The sequence below is a fragment of the Coregonus lavaretus genome, assembly GCF_964263955.1.
Source record: "Coregonus lavaretus genome assembly, contig: HAP1_SCAFFOLD_669, whole genome shotgun sequence".
Lineage (NCBI taxonomy): Eukaryota > Metazoa > Chordata > Actinopteri > Salmoniformes > Salmonidae > Coregonus > Coregonus lavaretus.
Window position 1 is genome coordinate 217,413 of NW_028165154.1, and position 22,796 is coordinate 240,208.

A 22,796-nucleotide genomic window follows, 5' to 3' on the forward strand; every position below is an offset into this window, starting at 1 on the left:
ACCCACAATTGCTGATGCTCCAGATACTGAACTAGTCTCAAGAAGGCCAGTTTTATTGCTTCTTTATCAGCACAACAGTTTTCAGCTATGCTAACATAATTGTAAAAGGGTTTTCTAATGATCAATTCGCCTTTTTAAAATGATAAACTTGGATTAGCAAACACAATGTGCCATTGGAACACAGGACTGATGGTTGCTGATAATGGGCCTCTGTACGCCTATGTAGATATTCCATTAAACATCAGCCGTTTCCAGCTACAATAGCCATTTACAACATTAACAATGTCTACACTGTATTTCCGATCAATTTGATGTTATTTTAACGGACAAAAAAAAATGCTTTTCTTTTGAAAACAAGGACATTTCTAAGTGACCCCAAACTTTTGAACGGTAGTGTATGTAGAAGAACCCCTTACCTTCTAACGACTCAGTATTATAGACACTATGTCCTGGGATTCCATATGATTTTCTATGTAGAAGAACCCCTTACAGTATTATAGACACTATGTCCTGGGATTCCCTATGATCTTCTATGTAGAAGAACCCCTTACCTTCTAACGACTCAGTATTATAGACACTATGTCCTGGGATTCCCTATGATTTTCTATGTAGAAAAAAGAACCCCTTACAGTATTATAGACACTATGTCCTGGGATTCCCTATGATCTTCTATGTAGAAGAACCCCTTACCTTCTAACGACTCAGTATTATAGACACTATGTCCTGGGATTCCCTATGATCTTCTATGTAGAAGAACCCCTTACAGTGGTCCTCTGTAGCTCAGCTGGTAGAGCACGGCGCTTGTAACGCCAAGGTAGTGGGTTCGATCCCCGGGACCACCCATACACAAAAATGTATGCACGCATGACTGTAAGTCGCTTTGGATAAAAGCGTCTGCTAAATGGCATATTATATTATTATTATATTATATTACAGTATTATAGACACTATGTCCTGGGATTCCCTATGATCTTCTATGTAGAATAACCCCTTACCTTCTAACGAGTCTTGTGTAGCTTGTGAGTGTCATAGAGCAGAACATGTTACACGTGCATGTTCATGAGTCTCAGCTTTTTATAGATTGGATTGAGCTAAAATCTTTCTGACTCTACAGATGTTTTTGTATAACAGACCTGGACACGGGGCCCTTCGGGATCCAAATGCAAAAGATCAATCCAGTGTTACAACCCAGAAGTCTTTAGCTCAAACACACAATGTTTAAATGGAGCTCGACAGTGGGACTCATTGAGTTAAAGGTGTTGCCCTGCTTTCCCTCTGTTTGTTTTTTTATTATGGAAATACCTGAACTATGATTTGGTTAATTGTTCCGTGTACTGTGCACCTTCACCTTGGAATGGATTGAGATTCATTCAGCATTGAACTGGCAAATGAGACATTCTGCAGGTTGCTTTCTCTCTGTGTTGAGAACTTTTGTATTTTACTTGGAATGGCAAGGAGGTGCTAGATGGGTGGGTGCATAATTTCTTAAATCATTAATTCAATTTTTTTTTTTAGTCTGGTAGAATGAGGGTTGACTGTTGAGGAGGAGAAGAGAAGTGCTGCAGGGTGAATGCCTGCTTGGTATTACAGTTTCCTCTCAGTAATTTGCTTAGCATACTGCTGCTACAGTCTGCCGACACAGAGGTGTGACATTTCCACTGACTGGTCTGTGTCTCTGCTCTCTCCCACTCAGCCAGCCACTACGTCGCTGTTAGCCGCTACTCTCTTCGCTGTTCCCTCCCAGCCCTGTGTCACTTCATATCTCTGCCACCTCGAAGTGAGCGTTCGTCACGCGCAAATCATGTTATCTGCTAGCTCCTCTCCTGCTCATTAGCTGTTTCCCTCTCAAGTCTGTGGCGTCCCTTTTTAATAGCCATGTATTAATGAGCTCTAATTGAGAATGGGCAATTTGCATGGTCATAGCCATTGAATCTATCAAAGACACTTGTATATTGTATTGCCATTAAGCAGAGCAGGGGCTACTGCTCTGCTACAACATGGTTCTATCTAGAACACAGACAAGTGGTTTGTGCGGAGTCTTTGTTAGGGCAGTCGTTCCATGTCATTTCAACAACCAGTTTCAGTATCAGTTCTCCATGTTTGACAAGTAGTATGAAGCTGCGGCTTGGAGTATTGGTTCTCCATACTATGAAATGTATTCCCTGTGAATCTGGTGATTTTTTTTAAATTTATTTTTTATTTTTTTAAATTCCTGTTCAGAGAAATTAGTAATTTGAAGTCTCTTGCACTATTTAACATTTAAAACAGTGTGAAAATACCAGGCGTTGACTACTGTTCCTGCTTTACCGCACACTCTTTTATCCATCGCTTGTGTTTATTTAATAGACCACAACATTTCCTTTGCAACTTTGGGTAAAAAGAACAGATTTAGCTCTTGAAAATAAATTGTTTGGTCATCGTCACAAATCAAGTCAGTTCTCCATGGAAAGTAATTCAGTTTGTCCTTGAAATTATATTTCAACAAAATAATTTTAAGGAATGCTAAACGATTTCAGAACAATCTGAGATGGTGGGTGTCAATCCTTTTTTTAGGTGAAACGACCCTAAATAGGGGAATGTATTGCTGGGCTTCTCCCTCTCCGGTGCTGAGTTCTTATCAATCCCCCTGGCTCTGCATCGCTCCCTCTGAACCTCACTAACAGATACTTTCACACTTCGCCTCAGGACCAACGATCTCTCCCTCTCTCCCGCTCTCTTCTTCGCTCTCATTCAACCTGGCTTTATTGGCATGGCAACATGTTTAGAAAAACAACGATGACAAAAACCAGCAAAGCGAATGAAACAAAAACAATCAGACATTAACAGTAAACATTACACACATGGGATATTTCAAGAGTATAACAACATTTAAACATTATTATTATTAGTGGTAAATAAATGTAGCATAACATTATCTAAAATGTTACAAGCTATTGTGACAATGTGCAAATAGTAGAATGTATGAATGGTGGAAATAAATAGGCAGATAAATATATGATATATTTCGTTGGTGTTTCTGACTCACTGGTTGACCTTTTCTCGTGGCAATGGGCCCCAAATCTTGCTGCTGTGTGGTATTTTGTTTAACAGATATGGGCGTTAATCAATGTTTGATTTTGTTTTCAAATTCTTTGTGGGTCTGTGTGATCTGTGGGGAATATGTACGGTGCCTTCAGACCCCTTGACTTTTCCCACATTTTGTTATGTTACAGCCTTATTCTAAAATTGATTAAATTGTTTGTTTTTTCTACACACAATACCCCAGAAACACAATACCCCATAATGACAAAGCAAAAACAGATGTTTTAGAAAAAATGGGAATCTCACATGTACATAAGTATTCAGACCCTTTACTCAGTACTTTGTTGATGCACCTTTGGCAGCGATTACAGCCTCGAGTCTTCTTGGGTATGATGCTACAAGCTTGGCACACCATTCTTCTCTGGAGATCCACTCAAGCTCTGTCAGGTTGGATGAGGAGCGTCGCTGCAAAGCTATTTTCAGGTCTCTCCAGAGATGTTCGATCAGGTTCAAGTCCGGGCTCTGGCTGGGCCACTCAAGGACATTCAGATACTTTTCCTGAAGCCACTCCTGTGTTGTCTTGGGTGTGTGCTTAGGGTCGTTGTCCTGTTGGAAGGTGAACCTTCACCCCAGTCTGAGGTCTTGAGCGCTTTGGTGCAGGTTTTCATCAAGGATCTCTCTGAACTTTGCTCCGTTCATCTTTCCCTCGATCCTGACTAGTCTCCCAGTCCCTGCCGCTGAAGAACAACCCCACAGCATGATGCTGTCACCACCATGCTTCACCATAGGGATGGTTTCAGGTTTTCTACAGATGTGATGCTTGGCATTCAGGTCAAAGAGTTCAATCTTGGTTTCATCAGACCAGAGAGTCTTGTTTCTCATAGTCAGAGTCCTTAGGTGCCTTTTGGGAAACTCCAAGCAGGCTGTTATGTGCCTTTTTCTGAGGAGTGGCTTCGGTTTGGCCACTATGCTATAAAGGCCTGACTTGTGGAGTGGAGTGCTGCAGAGATGTTTGTCCTTCTGGAAGGTTCTCCCATCTCCACAGAGGAACTTTGGAGTTCTATCAGAGTGACCCACGGGTTCTTGGTCACCTCAGTACTGCAGAAATGTTTTGGTACCCTTCCCCAGATCTGCTCCTTGACACAATCCTGTCTCGGAGCTCTACGGACAATTCCTTCAACCTCATGGCTTGGATTTTGCTCTGACATGCACTGTCAACTTTGGGACCTTATATAGACAGGTGTGTGCCTTTCCAAATCATGTCCATCAATTGATTTTACCACGGGTGGACGCCAATCAAGTTGTAGAAACATCTCAAGGATGATCAATGGAAACTTAGTCTCATAGCAAAGAGTCTGAATACACACAAATACACTGCTCAAAAAAATAAAAGGAACACTTAAACAACACAATGTAACTCCAAGTCAATCACACTTCTGTGAAATCAAACTGTCCACTTAGGAAGCAACACTGATTGACAAATGTCACATGCTGTTGTGCAAATGGAATAGACAACAGGTGGAAATTATAGGCAATTAGCAAGACACCCCCAATAAAGAAGTGGTTCTGCAGGTGGTGACCACAGACCACTTCTCAGTTCCTATGCTTCCTGGCTGAGGTTTTTGGTCACTTTTGAATGCTGGTGGTGCTTTCACTCTAGTGGTAGCATGAGACGGAGTCTACAACCCACACAAGTGGCTCAGGTAGTGCAGCTCATCCAGGATGGCACATCAATGCGAGCTGTGGCAAGAAGGTTTGCTGTGTCTGTCAGCGTAGTGTCCAGAGCATGGAGGCGCTACCAGGAGACAGGCCACTACATCAGGAGACGTGGAGAAGGCCGTAGGAGGGACACAACCCAGCAGCAGGACCGCTACCTCCGCCTTTGTGCAAGGAGGAGCAGGAGGAGCACTGCCAGAGCCCTGCAAAATGACCTCCAGCAGGCCACAAATGTGCATGTGTCTGCTCAAACGGTCAGAAACGGACTCCATGAGGGTGGTATGAGGGCCCAACGTCCACAGGTGGGGGTTGTGCTTACAGCTCAACACCGTGCAGGACGTTTGGCATTTGCCAGAGAACACCAAGATTGGCAAATTCGCCACTGGCGCCCTGTGCTGTTCACAGATGAAAGCAGGTTCACACTGAGCACGTGACAGAGTCTGGAGACGCTGTGGAGAACGTTCTGCTGCCTGCAACATCCTCCAGCATGACCGGTTTGGCGGTGGGTCAGTCATGGTGTGGGGTGGCATTTCTTTGGGGGGCCGCACAGCCCTCCATGTGCTCGCCAGAGGTAGCCTGACTGCCATTAGGTACCAAGATGAGATCCTCAGACCCCTTGTGAGACCATATGCTGGTGCGGTTGGCCCTGGGTTCTTCCTAATGCAAGACAATACTAGACCTCATGTGGCTGGAGTGTGTCAGCAGTTCCTGCAAGAGGAAGGCATTGATGCTATGAACTTGCCCGCCCGTTCCCCAGACCTGAATCCAATTGAGCACATCTGGGACATCATGTCTCGCTCCATCCACCAACGCCACATTGCACCACAGACTGTCCAGGAGTTGGCGGATGCTTTAGTCCAGGTCTGGGAGGAGATCCCTCAGGAGACCATCTGCCACCTCATCAGGAGCATGCCCAGGCATTGTAGGGAGGTCATACAGTCACGTGGAGGCCACACACACTACTGAGCCTCATTTTGATTTGTTTTAAGGACATTACATCAAAGTTGGATCAGCCTGTAGTGTGGTTTTCCACTTTAATTTTGAGGGTGACTCCAAATCCAGACCTCCATGGGTTGATAAATTTGATTTCCATTGATAATTTTTGTGAGATTTTGTTGTCAGCACATTCAACTATGTAAAGAAAAAAGTATTTAATAAGATTATTTCATTCATTCAGATCTAGGATGTGTTATTTTAGTGTTCCCTTAATTTTTTTGAGCAGTGTGTGTGTGTGTAATATATATATATATATATATATATATATATATATATATATATATATACACACACACACACACACACACACACACACACACACACACACACACACACACACACACAGTGGGGAGAACAAGTATTTGATACACTGCCGATTTTGCAGGTTTTCCTACTTACAAAGCATGTAGAGGTCTGTAATTGTTATCATAGGTACACTTCAACTGTGAGAGATGGAATCTAAAACAAAAATCCAGAAAATCACATTGGATGATTTTTAAGTAATTAATTTGCATTTTATTGCATGACATAAGTATTTGATACATAAGAAAATCAGAAATTAATATTTGGTACAGAAACCTTTGTTTGCAATTACAGAGATCATACGTTTCCTGTAGGTCTTGACCAGGTTTGCACACACTGCAGCAGGGATTTTGGCCCACTCCTCCATACAGACCTTCTCCATATCTTTCAGGTTTCGGGGCTGTCGCTGGGCAATACGGACTTTCAGATCCCTCCAAAGATTTTCTATTGGGTTCAGGTCTGGAGACTGGCTAGGCCACTCCAGGACCTTGAGATGCTTCTTACGGAGCCACTCCTTAGTTGCCCTGGCTGTGTGTTTCGGGTCGTTGTCATGCTGGAAGACCCAGCCACGACCCATCTTCAATGCTCTTACTGAGGGAAGGAGGTTGTTGGCCAAGATCTCGTGATACATGGCCCCATCCATCCTCCCCTCAATACGGTGTATTTTGCAGAAAAGCTTCCCCAAAGAATGATGTTTCTACCTCCATGCTTCACGGTTGGGATGGTGTTCTTGGGGTTGTACTCATCCTTCTTCTTCCTCCAAACACGGCGAGTGGAGTTTAGACCAAAAAGCTCTATTTTTGTCTCATCAGACCACTTGACCTTCTCCCATTCCTCCTCTGGATCATCCAGATGGTCATTGGCAAACTTCAGACGGGCCTGGACATGCGCTGGCTTGAGCAGGGGGACCTTGCGTGCGCTGCAGGATTTTAATCCATGACGGCGTAGTGTGTTACTAATGGTTTTCTTTGAGACTGTGGTCCCAGCTCTCTTCAGGTCATTGACCAGGTCCTGCCGTGTAGTTCTGGGCTGATCCTCATGTTCAGTTCCTCATGATCATTGATGCCCCACGAGGTGAGATCTTGCATGGAGCCCCAGACCGAGGGTGATTGACCGTTATCTTGAACTTCTTCCATTTTCTAATAATTGTGCCAACAGTTGTTGCCTTCTCACCAAGCTGCTTGCCTATTGTCCTGTAGCCCATCCCAGCCTTGTGCAGGTCTACAATTCTATCCCTGATGTCCTTACACAGCTCTCTGGTCTTGGCCATTGTGGAGAGGATGGAGTCTGTGAGTGTGTGGACAGGTGTCTTTTATACAGGTAACGAGTTCAAACAGGTGCAGTTAATACAGGTAATGAGTGGAGAACAGGAGGGCTTCTTAAAGAAAAACTAACAGGTCTGTGAGAGCCGGAGTTCTTACTGGTTGGTAGATGATCAAATACTTATGTCATGCAATAAAATGTAAATTAATTACTTAAAAATCATACAATGTGATGTTCTGGATTTTTGTTTTAGATTCAGTCTCTCACAGTTGAAGTGTACCTATGATAAAAATTACAGACCTCTACATGCTTTGTAAGTAGGAAAACCTGCAACATCGGCAGTGTATCAAATACTTGTTCCCCCCACTGTATATACAGGGACAGTTCCAGGGTCTGTGCCAATACCATATTTACTATGTGCAGGGAGAGATATTGGTAAGGTGACCAGGCATCAGGATATATGATAAACAGAGTAGCAGCTGTGTGTATGGAAGTGTGTGTATGAATGTGTGTGAGCAAATGAAGTGTTTGTGTGTTGTAGTGTGTGTGTGGAGTCCTGTGAGTGTTCAAAGGGTCTGCAGATAGTCTGTGTAGCCATGGCTTGGGGATAGAAGCTGTTCAGGACCCTGTTGGTGTCAGACTTGTTGCACCGGTACCACTTGCTGTGCAGCGGCAGAGAGCACAGCCTTCGGCTCGGGTGGCTGGTGTCTTTAACAATTTTCCGGGCCTTCCTTTCACACCGCCTGATATAGAGGTCCTGGATGGCAGGGAGCTCGGGCCCAGTGATGTACTGGGCTGTCCGCGCCACCCTCTGTAGCGCCGTGCTATCGAGGGTGGTGCAGGTGCCATACCAGGCGGTGATGCAGCCAGTCAAGATGCTCTCAATGGTGCATCTGTATAATTTGTTTTGAGGATTTGAGGGCCCAACCTCTTCAACCTCCTGAAGGGGAAGAGGCCTTCTTCACGACTGCGCGTGTGTGTGGACCATTTTAAGTTCTTCGTGATTTGGACACTGAGGAACTTGAAGCTCTTTACCTGCTCCACTACTGCCCTGTCAATGTGGATGGGGCCGTGCTCGCCCCCCGTTTCCTTTGCGGTATGACGGTTCTACATTAGCTACAGTGCAACCCTAGAGTGGCAACACACATTCTAAGTGATTTCAATGTGTCTTTTTTCCATTCTGTTAAAATCTAGGCATTATCTTTTAACCAAAACGTTGACTTGACTTGAGATTTTAGATAAACTCTTGGGTGGACTGTTGCAAGCAGGTAAATATAATGTTTATTGTAATTCTATAGATAGAATATGAATAATTATGGACACTTTGAATACGGTGTTTGTCATGACAACGAATGCGAGGGAGGAGTTATTGTGACAGGAACCAATGTGTTTCCTTAAGGGACTGTATAATCTTTGGCTGCATTAAATATTTCTTCATGTAGCCAACATATTCGTGCTTCACCCAATCCTCTTTGATTTTAGAAGATACTGTTACACAAACATCTTGCTGATCTAGGCCTACACCATCGCTGGAATCAGGCTGTATTAGCTAGCTACGTTTGCTCTGAATCAGTACATTTATTAGCTAGCTAGCCAGCTAACTGGCGATTCACAATTTAGCTACAACTTGCTAAGAAAAGACAAACTAGCTGTTTGCAGATGTAAGAAACACAAACTAATAGTGTAATTTATAGAAAGCTAGTGGATTTATATTAAGAAGCAAAGTGAAAACGGCATCGTTGTCATCAATATTGTTGCATGTGCTGCTTTGACTGAACGCAAGTGTCTCGTGGTCAAGCAACGGCACATTAAGTGATGCGACAACGCTAGGTCTGTGTGCATCAGTATCTTCTAAATCAAAGAGAAATAGGCGAAGCATGAATATGTCGGCTACATGAAATAGCTAAGAGAGAACATTTAATGTAGGCAAAGATTAAAGGGTCCACTAGGCAACACTGACCAACACTTTGGTTCCTACCCTGTCACAATAACCCCTCCCTGGCATGTTCATTCGTTGTCATGGCAAACACTGCATTCAAAGCTATTATCTTTTTAACTATAGAATTTAAAATAGTCATTCTTTTTCCATGATTACAACTGTTCACCCAAGTGTTTTGATCTAAAAACGGAAGTCAAACACAATTGCAACATTTGGTTAAAAATAAGGCCTAGATGTTTTGCCCATATCGCACAGCCCTTCATGGCAGTGTGGAAATGCCAAATTTCATGAAAATGCAAACAATGATTTTTGGTTGATGTTGAATTGAACAGCATAGACCCATTGAAATCACTTAATGTTGCCACCACTCCATAAATCACATTTAGAACGTTTTATTATTCAAAAACAACAAATACTGTCATACCATCAAACACTTAAAAAAAAAAGTGTCTGATAGTTTGGCCATATTTCCCAGCCCTAGATTCTTCTAAAGTCGGCAGTTATGTAAAATGACCCAGAATTGCATAAAATGCTTTTATAAAAGGACACATTTTCCCCGGTTCCTACGCTACTAGACAATGGTCCCCCCATGTGTGCAACTTCTGTAAGCTCCTCTACTCTACTGCTCTATGACACTACTCAAGTTAGATGATATTCATGCAATGTTTTTAATATACTGTAACTGCTGTAGCCAGCTTGCCTACAATTTGAGTGTGTTGTTGCAAAAATAAATGGAAGGATAACTAGCTACAGAGGCAGTATGAATTTTGAGATATTAATTATGAAAGTTCTAATTTTTAAGGGGGGGTGGTTGCCCTTTTTTAGTTTTGAGCACCTGCCCCTGAAAGGTCAGGGGACTAGGCTCACACCCCTGAGGGGCCCCTGTGTTGAGGGTCAGCGTGGCGGATGTGTTGTCGCCTACCCTCACCACCTGGGGTCGGCCCGTCAGGAAGTCCAGGATCCAGTTGCAGACGGAGGTTTTTAGTCCCAGGGTCCCTAGCTTGGTGACGTGCTTGGAGGGGACTCAGGTGCTGAACGCTAAACGGTAGTCCAATGAACACCATTCTCCTCTTAGCTAGGTGGGTGAGGGCAGTGTGGAGCGCAATTTAGATTGCGTTGTCTATGGGGCGGTATGCAAATAGGAGTGGGTCTGGGATGATGGAGTTGATGTGTGCCACAACCAGCCTTTCAAAGCACTTCATGATGTCAGATACAGGTCGGTAGGCATCGTGGCAAGTAGTCTTAGATTTCTTAGGAACAGGAATGATGGTGGTCAGCTTGAGACGTGGGGGATTACAGACTGGCGACAAGGAGAGGCTGAAAATAACTGTGACTGCCAGCGGTTCTGCGCATGCTCTGAGAACGCGCCCTGGATTACCGTCCGGACCTGCAACCTTGCAAGTGTAGACCTGATTTAAAAAAAATAACTTACTCACGTCGCCTCGGAGAGCGAGACCACCCCGTCCTCTGGGTCGGTGGGGGGCCCCTCCTGTATGGCTCTGTGTTTTCTTTTTTTGTCGAAGCACAAAAATGCATTGAGTTGGTCTGGTAGAGTGGCATCGTTGGGCAGATCACGGTTGGGTCTTCCTTTGTCATCCGTAATGGACTGTAGCCCCTGCCACCTGCGTTGGGCATCAGAGCCTGTATAATATGATTCCACCTTGTTCCTATATTGTCCTTTTTGCTTGTCTGCAGAGGTCATTAGTGGGACTTTTTGTAATTGTTCCTGGTCCTCAGCTGTAGACTCGTGGTTTACTGCGATAGCTCTGTGTTCTGTAGTTTAGCGCCAACCTCTGTGTTAATCCAGGGCTTTTTATTGGGGAAGCAGCGAACCTTCACTGTGGGGACAAACGTCGGTGATGCGTTTCCTAATGAAGCCGGTGACTGAGGTGGTTAGCTCGTCAACGCTATTGGTGTAGCCCCGGAACATATTCCAGTCAGCACTAGCAAAGCAGTCCTGTAGCTGGGCACACATTTATTTTTAAGTTGGAACCCCGGAGATGAATAAAATAGCTTTCTTTCCATTGGTTATCCATAAACCCAAAGGGCCATGTTCCATGCCTCAACTAATGTGAAAACAATCATTTTTGTATTTCGCTGGGCTATGGTCTAATGTTTTTTTCTCTGTGTCTCTCTCTCTGTGTCTCTGTGTCTCGCTCTGTCTCTCTCTCTGTCTCTCTCTCTGTCTGTCTGATGCAGGCTCTCCGGTCGAGGCTCCAGGTTCCACAGACGGGACTCGACTTTGTGTCAGAGTTTGGCATGGGGTTACTGTGCCAGCCTTGCCCCTACCGGGCACTGTAGATGATTCCCCAGCGCAACATGACAGAGAGGCAGTGAGGCTCAGCTGGCACCCCGACCCGACAATACTCTCAACACCCCCTTTTACTACCCTAACTGCTGACCCCTGACCTCTCCATCCCGTCCCACCATGATGCGTTTCCTGCCTCTGAAGCTGGGCCGCCTCTACCGCTGTCTGAAGATCCTACTGGTGGTGGGCCTGTTTGTTATCCTCCTGATGAACACCCACAACCTGTTCGCCTCCTTCCAGAAGAATGAGCTGACGGACCGCCGCTTCATCAACCTCAACAAATGCCCCGCCTGCTTCGGCACCAGCTGGTGCAGGAAGTTCATGAACGGCCAGGTGTCCTTCGAGACCTGGGGCCGCCTGCGCTTCCTGGATGTCTTCAACGTCAAGAACGTGTACTTCGCCCAGTACGGAGAACCGCGGGAGGGGACGAGACGCGTGGTGCTCAAACGCCTGGGATCCAACCAGGAGCTGGCGGACATTGACCAGAAGATCTGTAAGAGAGCCACGGGCCGTCCGCGCTGCGACCTCATCCAGGCCATGTACAAGACAGAGTTCGCCAGGCTGAACGGGGACGTGAGGCTGCTGACCCCCGAGGTGGTAGAGGGCTGGTCCGACCTGGTGCACTGCCCCTCCCAGAGGCTGCTAGACAGGGTGGTGCGGCGCTACGCTGAGACCAAAGACTCTGGCAGCTTCCTGCTGAAGAACCTCAAGGACACAGAGAGGATGCAGCTGCTGTTGACCCTAGCCTTCAACCCTGAGCCCCTCGTCCTACAGGTAGGAACTAAAGCCTTTTAATACCCTTCAACCCTGAGCCCCTCGTACTACAGGTAGGAACTAAAGCCTTTTAATACCCTTCAACCCTGAGCCCCTCGTCCTACAGGTAGGAACTAAAGCCTTTTAATACCCTGCACTCTTCTACAGTGATTCCTCTATATTGTTGTGCGTGTTTGAGCTTGACTACATTGTTATTCAGGTAGAGTCACTTTGAGAATGATTACATTGTTATTCAGGTAGTCACTTTAAGAATGATTACATTGTTATTCAGGTAGAGTCACTTTGAGAATGACTACACTGTTCTTCAGGTAGTCACTTTTTCATTTCCCTCTTCGATGTTCTTTCTTTTTAATGCCCCTCCCTTGTCCTCATTGTTTTGTCTGGGTTATTTACTTTTAAGTGAGCTGCCATGGTCCTTGATAAACTATTGAGGACTGCAGACACTGACCTGTTCAAAAGAAACCAGTGGAAGCCCAAAAGGCCTGTTGGACTGTTAGCCATCTATATACCATGCCTTCAGAAAGTTTTCACACCACTTGACTTGTTCCACATTTTGTTGATACAGCCTGATTTTTAAAATGGATTACATTTAGATTGTTTTGTCACTGGCCTACACACAATACCCCATAATGTCAAAGTAGAATTATGTTTTTTGAAATTTGTACAAATCAATTTAAAAGGAAAAGCTGAAATGTCTTGAGTCAATAAAATAAGTATTCAACCCTTATTCAAGTTCAGGAGTAAAAATGTGCTTAACAAGTCACATAAAAAGTTGCATGGACTGTTTAACATGAATGTTGAATGACCTCATCTCTGTACCCCACACATAAAATTATCTGTAAGGTCCCTCAGCCGAGCAGTGAATTTCAAACACAGATTCAACCACAAAGATCAGGGAGGTTTTCCAATGCCTCGCAAAGAAGGGCACCTATTGGTAGATTGGTTAAAAAAATAAAAATGTTCTGGAGCCCTGACCTCAACCCCATCTAACACCTTTGGGATGAATAGGAACGCCGACTGCGAGCCAGGCCTAATCGCCCAACATCAGTGCCCGACCTCACTAATGCTCTTGTGGCTGAATGGAAGCAGCAATGTTTTTTTTACAATGAAACCAATTGGGGGGGGGGGGGGGCGTAGTTTGTGTTTTTGTTGATATTATGACGGCATTTTGTGACGTTTTATTTGTTTTGGTCTTTCTGTTTGTTCGGCTGTTTGTGCACATTTTTTTTCTCTCGAGGTAAGCCGAAATTCGGAGTCAAAGTCTAATCCCCTTCGTCGGTCATTGGTCAACAGTAAGGATTCTTCAATGTTTAAGTGTTTTCATGCAAAAAAAATATGTGCTTGAGAAATACTGCACCAAACATCTTAGTTCACCAAACATCTTAGTTTAAATATCAAACTAAGCTCCTCAGCAAAAACGTCAACATTTAATGAGAGACTTCTTGAGTTATCTTAGATGAATTCAGACTATGTTGAGGCTACAGCATCTCGAGATGGACAAACGGTACTGTTGCCGCTTTTTCTCGTTTTTCAAGCAAATGTATTTTTAGGGGAGTATGCGAGTGAGCACACTCGTTCGGTCCTCTAGTGGCCTCACCTGACCTGCCTCAGGTGATAAAGTCTGATGAGGCTTAGTGGTTGTCCTGGCCTGACCTGCTCCTGCTAAAGCCTCCAGGAGGCTGTCGGTAGACTGAGAAAACAGGTCTTGTACTGATCTAGGATCTGTTTTCCCTTTTAGATCCTTGTTCGGGCTCTGACCTGCCCTGCTAAAGACATTTTCTTTTTAAATGGAGAGCCAGCACTTTTATTGCCATGACTGATCAAAACTGTTTTTCTTGTCTCTCTGCAGCAGACATGTAGAGAGCAATATGTTTTGGAACATGAAATCGCAATAAAATCGCAGTATTGAATCTCAAAACGTGTATATATAGAATCGTGAGAATCTCAATAGGTATCGTATTGGCACCTAAGTATTGTGAGATGTCCTGGCAATTCCCGGCCCTAGAGAGGGACCAGGCTGTCAGTCAATCAGCAGAGGAGCAGAGCAAGGCTGGGTGTAGAATAGGGTAGGACCTGGCTGTCAGGTAGGGAAGGGTGCTTGACCTTTCTTTTTGACTGTTTGAGTGCTGGCATGACTCATCAGTTAGATACATTCTTATATTTCTGTAGCACGCGTGTGTAGCGGGAGTGGTCGGAAGACATGGAGGGGAAAGGGAATTCAGGGTGCAGAACTGTGTGATGCTGGTTTATTTTTGTGTGTGTGTGTGTCCCGCAAATGCACATGTACAAGTGGAACGCTGGAGTCAAAGCAAATTTTATGTGGTCTTCAAGACAACATTTTGACCAAATAGTTTAACAGTAAAAAAAAAAAAAAAAAAGTTAAAGATCCAGTTTTGACGTCAGTTCGAGTTCTGAATGACTCATGCCCATCTCTACTGTCAGGCTGGGTGGAAACTAGGTTGATCTACTGTCAGGCTGGGTGGAAACTAGGTTGATCTACTGTCAGGCTGGGTGGAAACTAGGTTGATCTATTGCTTATACAGTACATTCGGAAAGTATTCAGACCCCTTTTTCCACATTTTGTTACGTTGCAGACTTATTCTAAAATGGATTAAATACACATTTTTCCTCATCAACCTACACACAACACCCCACAATGACGAAGTGAATACAGTTAAATTTTTTTGCTAATGTATTAAAAATAACAAACAAATACCTTATTTACATAAGTATTCACACCCTTTGCTATGAGTCTCGAAATTGAGCTCAGGTGCATCCTGTTTCCATTGATCATCCTTGATGTTTCTTCAACTTAAATTTAATTGATTGGACATGATTTGGAAAGGCACACACCTGTCTATATAAGGTCCCACAGTTGACAGTGCATGTCAGAGCAAAAAACAAGCCATGAGGTTGAAGGAATTGTCCGTAGAGCTCCGAGACAGGATTGTGTCGGCACAGATCTCGGGAAGGGTACAAAAAAATAAATATGCAGCATTGAAGGTCCCCAAGAACACATTGGGCTCCATCATTCTTAAATTGAAGAAGTTTGGAACCACCAAGACTCTTCCAAGAACTGTCCGATCGGCCAAACTGAGCAATCGGGGGAGAAGGGCCGTGGTCAGGGAGGTGACCAAGAACCCGATGATCACTCTGACAGAGCTCCAGAGTTCCTCTGTGGAGATGGGAGAACGTTCCAGAAGGACAACCATCTCTGCAGCAGTCCACCAAACAGGCCTTTATGGTAGAGTGGCCAGACGGAAGCCTCTCCTCAGTAAAAGGCACATGACAGCATGCAAAAGGCATCTAAAGGACTCAGACCATGAGAAACAACATTTCTGGAGAGACCTGAAAATAGCTGTGCAGCGACGCTCCCCATCCAACCTGACAGAGCTTGAGAGGATCTGCAGAGAAGAATGGGAGAAACTCCCCAAATACAGGTGTGCCAAGCTTGTAGCGTCATACCCAAGAAGACTCGAGGCTGTAATCGCTGCCAAAGGTGCTTCAACAAAGTACTGAGTAAAGGGTCTGAATACTTACACTACCGTTCAAAAGTTTGGGGTCACTTAGAAATGTCATTGTTTTCGAAAGAAAAGCAATTTTTTTGTCCATTAAAATAACATCACATTGATCAGAAATACAGTGTAGACATTGTTCATGTTGCAAATGGCTATTGTAGCTGGAAACTGCAGGCTTTTTTTTTTTTTAATGGAAAACCTACATAGGCGTACAGAGGCCCATTATCAGCAACCATCAGTCCTGTGTTCCAATGGCAAGTTGTTTGCTAATCCAAGTTTTTCATTTTAAAAGGCTAATTGATCATTAGAAAACCCATTTGCAATTATGTTAGCACAGCTGAAAGCTGTTATGCTGATTGAAGAAGCAATAAAACTGGCCTTCTTGAGACTAGTTCAGTATCTGGAGCATCAGCAATTGTGGGTTCGATTACAGGCTCAAAATGGCCAGAAACAAATAACTTTTTTCTAAAGCTCGTCAGTCTATTCTTGTTCTGAGAAATGAAGGCTATTCCGTGCGAGAAATTGCCAAGAAATTGAAGATCTCGTACAACACTGTGTACTACTCCCTTCACAGAACAGCGCAAACTGGCTCTAACCAGAATAGAAAGAGGAGTGGGAGGCCCCGGTGCACGACTGAGCAAGAGGAGAAATACATTAGTGTCTAGTTTGAGAAACAGGCGCCTCACAGGTCCTCAACTGGCAGCTTCATTAAATAGTACCCGCTAAACACCAGTCTCAATGTCAACAGTGAAGAGGCGACTCCGGGATGCTGACCTTCTAGGCAGAGTTGCAAAGAAAAAGCCATATCTCAGACTGGCCAATAAAATGAAAAGATTAAGATGGGCAGTCTGAGATATGGCTTTTTCTTTGCAACTCTGCCTAGAAGGTCAACATCCCGGAGTCGCCTCTTCACTGTTGATGTTGAGTCTGGTGTTCCACCATTGCTGATGCTCCAGATACTCAACTAGTCTCAAAAAGGCCAGTTTTGTTGCTTCTTTAATCAGCATAAGAGTTTTCTGCTATGCTAACATAATATGTAGATATTCCATTAAACATCAGCCGTTTCCAGCTACAATAGCCATTTACAACATTAACAATGTCTACACTGTATTTCTGATCAATTTGATGTTATTTTAATGGACAAAAAAATAGCTTTTCTTTGGAGAACAAGGACATTTCTAAGTGACCCCAAACTTTTGAACGGTAGTGTATGTAGAATAACCCCTTACCTTCTAACGACTCAGTATTATAGACACTATGTCCTGGGATTTCCTATGATTTTCTATGTAGAAGAACCCCTTACAGTATTATAGACACTATGTCCTGCGATTCCCTATGATCTTCTATGTAGAAGAACCCCTTACAGTATTATAGACACTATGTCCTGGGATTCCCTATGATCTTCTATGTAGAAGAACCCCTTACCTTGTAACGAGTCTTGTGTAGCTTGTGAGTGTCATAGAGCACAACATGTTACACGTGCATGTTCATGAGTCTCAGCTTTTTATAGATTGGATTGAGCTAAAATCTTTCTGACTCTACAGATGTTTTTGTATAACAGACCTGGACACGGGGCCCTTCGGGATCCAAATGCAGAAGACCAATCCAGTGTTACAACCCAGAAGTCTTTAGCTCAAACACACAATGTTTAAATGGAGCTCAACGGTACATTTTTTATAAATGTGCAAACATTTCTTAACCTGTTTCTGCTTTGTCATTATGGGGTATTGTGTGTAGATTGATGAGGGGGGGAAAAAAACAATTTAATCAATTTTAGGATAAGGCTGTAACGTACCAAAATGTGGAAAAAGCAGCATCAATCAGACCCAAAACAACCTGCAGATTCTTCAGCCTGGCCCCGCGTTCTTGTCGGGCTGTATCACTGTCTGCTATGGCAACTGCTCTGCCCGCAACCGCAGGGCTGTCCGGAGCGTGGTGTGGTCAGCCCAACGTATCATCAAGGGCGTACTGCCTGCCCTCCAGGACATTTACGCTACCCAGTGTCAGAGGAAGGCCAAGACGATCATCAAGGACCTCAGCCACCCGAGCCACGGCCTGTTCACCCCGCTACCATCTAGAAGGCAGAGACAGTACAGGTGCATCAAAGCAGGAACAGAGAGACTGATAAACAGCTTCTATCTCCAGGCCATCAGACTGTTAAACAGTCACCACTAGCCGGCCTCCGCCCAGTACCCTGCCCTGAACCTTAGACACTGTCACTAGCCGGCAGTATTCTCTATGTAGTGCACTCCCCCTACAGGCTCTGGTCAAAGTAGTGCACTATATAGGGAATAGGGTGCCATTTGGGACGTATCTAAATGTCTGATTACTGTTTTGGCGGTTTAGCAAATATGTACTGCATAGAGTTGTGCCATCACAAACATAGTCGATATTAGTAACATTATGTACTCTACAGACAAGTCTTTCACAGTCATCTTTTCAGTAATCTCAGACACCCAGAACTGAAATCTCGCGTAATTGCTTCAGATGCTCGATAAGGGGCTCGATTGTTTTCCTGTTCACCCTGCTACCATCTAGCAGGCAGGTGCATCAAAGCTGGGACCGAGAGACCGAGAAACAGCTTCTATCTCCGGGCCATCAGACTGTTAAACAGTCACCACTAGCCGGCCTCCGCCCAGTACCCTGCCCTGAACCTTAGACACTGTCACTAGCCGGCTACCACAACCGGTACTCTACCCTGCACCTTAGAAACTGCTGTCCTATGTACATAGTAATTGAACACTGGTCACTTTAATAATGTTTACATACTGTTTTACCCACTTCATATGTATATACTGTATTCTAGTCATGGTTCATCCTATATAACTACTGCTGTCCTCTTCATATGTATATACTGTATTCTAGTCATGGTTCATCCTATATAACTACTGCTGTCCTCTTCATATGTATATACTGTATTCTAGTCATGGTTCATCCTATATAACTACTGCTGTCCACTTCATATGTATATACCGTATTCTAGTCATGGTTCATCCTATATAACTACTGCTGTCCTCTCCATATGTGTACATACTGTATTCTAGTCATGGTTCATCATATATAACTACTGCTGTCCACTTCATATGTATATACTGTATTCTAGTCATGGTTCATCCTATATAACTACTGCTGTCCATTTCATATGTATATACCGTATTCTAGTCATGGTTCATCCTATATAACTACTGCTGTCCTCTCCATATGTGTATATACTGTATTCTAGTCATGGTTCATCCTATATAACTACTGCTGTCCTCTCCCATATGTGTATATACTGTATTCTAGTCATGGTTCATCCTATATAACTACTGCTGTCCTCTCCATATGTGTATATACTGTATTCTAGTCATGGTTCATCATATATAACTACTGCTGTGCACACCATTTCTATTAACATACTGTCCATACACACCATCCTATATAACTACTGATGTACCATTTCTATTAACATACTGTCCAAAATGTCTATACAAACCATCCTTTTTAACTACTGCTGTGCACACACCCTATGCCCTCTGACCAACCATCAAACAGGCAAAACGTCAATACGGGCCTAAGATTGAATCGTACTACACCGGCTCTGACGCTCGTCGGATGTGACAGGGCTTGAAAACTATTACAGACAACAAAGGGAAGCACATTCGCGACCTTCCCAGTTACACAAGCCTACCAGATAAGCTAAATCAGTTCTATGCTCGCTTCGAGGCAAGCAACACTGAAGCATGCATGAGAGCATCTGCTGTTCCGGACAACTGTGTGATCACGCTCTCCATTGCGAGTAAGACCTTTAAACAGATCAACATTCACAAGGCCGCGGGGCCAGACGGATTACCGGGACGTGTACTCAAAGCATGCACTGACCAACTGGCAGGTGTCTTCACTGACATTTTCAAACTTTCCCTGACTGAGTCTGTAATACCAACATGTTTCAAGCAGACCACCATTGTCCCTGTGCCCAAGAACACTAAGGCAACCTGCCTAAATGACTACAGTCCCGTAGCACTGATAGCCATGAAGTGCTTTGAAAGGCTGGTCATGGCTCACAAACATCATTATCCTAGAATCCCTGGACCCATTCCAATTTGCATACTGCCCCAACAGTTCCACAGATGATGCAATCTATATTGCACTCCACACTGCCCTTTCCCACCTGGACAAAAGGAACACCTACGTGAGAATGCTGTTCATTGACTACAGCTCAGTGTTCAACTCCATAGTGCCCTCAAAGCTCATCACTAAGCTAAGGACCGTGGGTCTAAACACCTCCCTCTGCAACTGGATCCTGGACTTTCTAACGGGCCGCCCCCAGGTGATAAGGGTAGGTAACAACACATCTGCCACTTTGATCTTCAACACGGGGGCTCCTCAGGGTTGCGTGCTCAGTCCCCTCCTGTACTCCCTGTTCACCCATGACTGCATGGCCAGGCACGACTCCAACACCACCATTTAAGTTTGCCGATGACACAACAGTGGTAGGCCTGATCACCGACAATGATGACTACAGGAAAAGGAGGACTGAGCACTCCCCCCATTCTCATCAACAGGGCTGTAGTGGAGCAGGTTGAGAGCTTCAAGTTCCTTGGTGTCCAAATCACCAACAAACTATCATGGTCCGAACACACCAAGACAGTCGTGAAGAGGGCAGGTCAAAGCCTATTCCCCTTCAGGAGACTGAAAAGATTTGGCATGGGTCCTCAGATCCTCAAAAAGTTATACAGCGGCACCATCAAGAGCATCCTGACTGGTTACATCACCGCTTGGTATGGCAACTGCTCGGCCTCTGACCGCAAGACACTACAGAGGGTAGTGTGTACGGCCCAGTACATCACTGGGGCCAAGCTTCCTGCCATCCAGGACCTCTATACCAGGCGGTGTCAGAGGAAGGCCCTAAACATTGTCAGACTCCAGCCACCCTAGTCATAGACTGTTCTCTCTGCTACCGTACGGCAAGCGGTACCGGAGCGCCAAGTCTTGGTCCAAAAGGCTCCTTAACAGATTCCACCCCCAAGCCATAAGACTCCTGAACAGCTAATCATGGCTACCCGGACTATTTGCATTTTTCTTAAAACTGCGTTGTTGGTTAAAGGTTTGTAAGTAAGTGTTTCACTGTAAGGTCAACACCTGTTGTAGTCGGCGCATGCATGTGACAAATCCACAGGGATGTTGGTCCATGCTGACACGATGACATCACACAGTCGCTGCAGATTGGACGTTGCTCCATTCATGCTGCAAATAGCCCATTCTCATCCCAAAGATGCGTTGCTGAGTTTGGTCAGCAACAATGTTCAGTAACACTTTTGCGTTCAATCTTTGCTCAATTGGTATCATGGGACCTAACAGGAAAATATTCCCCACACCAGAACACCACCGCCACCAGCCTGTACCGTTGACACCAGGCTGCTTGTGCCAAATCCTGACTCAACAGGAACTGGGATTTGTCGGACCAGGCGATTTTATTATTATTTGTTCCACTCAATTGCTGCAATATCCCATCCGTGACAAGGATCGACCAGTTGTGCATTCCGAGATGCCGTTTGACTGTTGTACTGCGCCGTTATTCGTCTGTTTGTGGCTTCGACTGTTAGCTTCCACAATTCTTGCCATTTTCCTTTGACCTTTATCAACGAGTTGTTTTCGCCCACAGGACTGCCGCTGTCTCTGTTTTTTGTTTGTCTCACCATTCTCGGTAAACCCTAGACACTGCCGTGTGTGAAAAGCACAGGAGGGCGGCCGTTTCTGAGATACTGAGTCCGGCGTGCCTGGCACCAACGATCATGCCACGCTCAAAAGTTGTTTAGGTCACTAGTTTTGCCCATTCTAACGTTCAATCGATCAGTAACTGGATGCCGGTCTGCCGTGGTCACGGGACTCACGGTCTGTAGGAGCAATCCATTTTCGGGAACGGGGTGGTGTACCTAAAACTGTCCAGTGAGTGTATACTAATATTCCGGTCAGGGAGCTAATTTCCTGCAATTCAATTCCATACATACAAAACATTAAGAACAACTGATTTTACCATGACATAGACTGACCAGGTGAATCCAGGTGAAAGCTTTCATTCCTTATTGATGTCACCTGTTAAATCCACTTCAGTCAGTGTAGATGAAGGGGGAGGAGACAGGTTACAGAATGATTTTTAAGCCTCGAGACGATTGAGACATGGATTGTGTATGTGGGCCACTCAGAGGGTGAATGGGCAAGACAAAATATTTAAGTGACTTTGAACGGGGTTATGGTAGTAGGTGGCAGGCGCACCGCTTTGTGTCAAGAACTGCAACGCTGCTGGGTTTTTCACGCTCAACAGTTTCAACAACTCAATATTGGAAGGTGTTCTAATGTGTGGTTTACTCAGTGTATATTATATGTACTTAGTTTTAGTAGTTGTAGCAGTAGTCTTTAGTAGTTGTAGGCCTAATAGTAGTTGTACACATTTTTTGTGCTGTTAATATACATTATTGTATGTTATTATTGTTATTTTATGATTATTATTATTATTAGACAGTAGTTGCCATATTTGTCTTGTTACTAAGGAGAAAAAAATAAATATATATTTGGGACACTCTTGGAAACGAGATGGTGCATCAAGAGATTTTATCCTGCTGGGGTGGTGCAGATCATCCTGCTGGGGTGGTGCAGATCATCCTGCTGGGGTGGTGCAGAGCATCCTGCTGGGGTGGTGCAGAGCATCCTGCTGGGGTGGTGCAGAGCATCCTGCTGGGGTGGTGCAGAGCATCCTGCTGGGGTGGTGCAGAGCATCCTGCTGGGGTGGTGCAGAGCATCCTGCTGGGGTGGTGCAGAGCATCCTGCTGGGGTGGTGCAGAGCATCCTGCTGGGGTGGTGCAGAGCATCCTGCTGGGGTGGTGCAGAGCATCCTGCTGGGGTGGTGCAGAGCATCCTGCTGGGGTGGTGCAGATTTTTCATCTAAATACATCCTCCTCCAATATGGAAAAAGGGTAAA

The 22,796-nt window shown here is 44.6% G+C and overlaps 1 protein-coding gene across 1 annotated transcript in view; it reads left to right on the forward strand.

Annotated features, from left to right (window-relative positions):
- The window catches only part of LOC311116219 (divergent protein kinase domain 2A-like), a 37,678-nt gene extending 22,998 nt beyond the window's left edge, over positions 1–14,680 (forward strand). The window contains exon 2 of the mRNA XM_084191337.1: positions 11,438–14,680. Within this exon, the coding sequence (XP_084047463.1) occupies positions 11,667–12,341 (675 nt within the window). The 5' untranslated portion in view covers positions 11,438–11,666 and the 3' untranslated portion in view covers positions 12,342–14,680. The remainder of the gene's footprint in view (positions 1–11,437) is intronic.
- Positions 14,681–22,796: the final 8,116 nt, after the last annotated feature.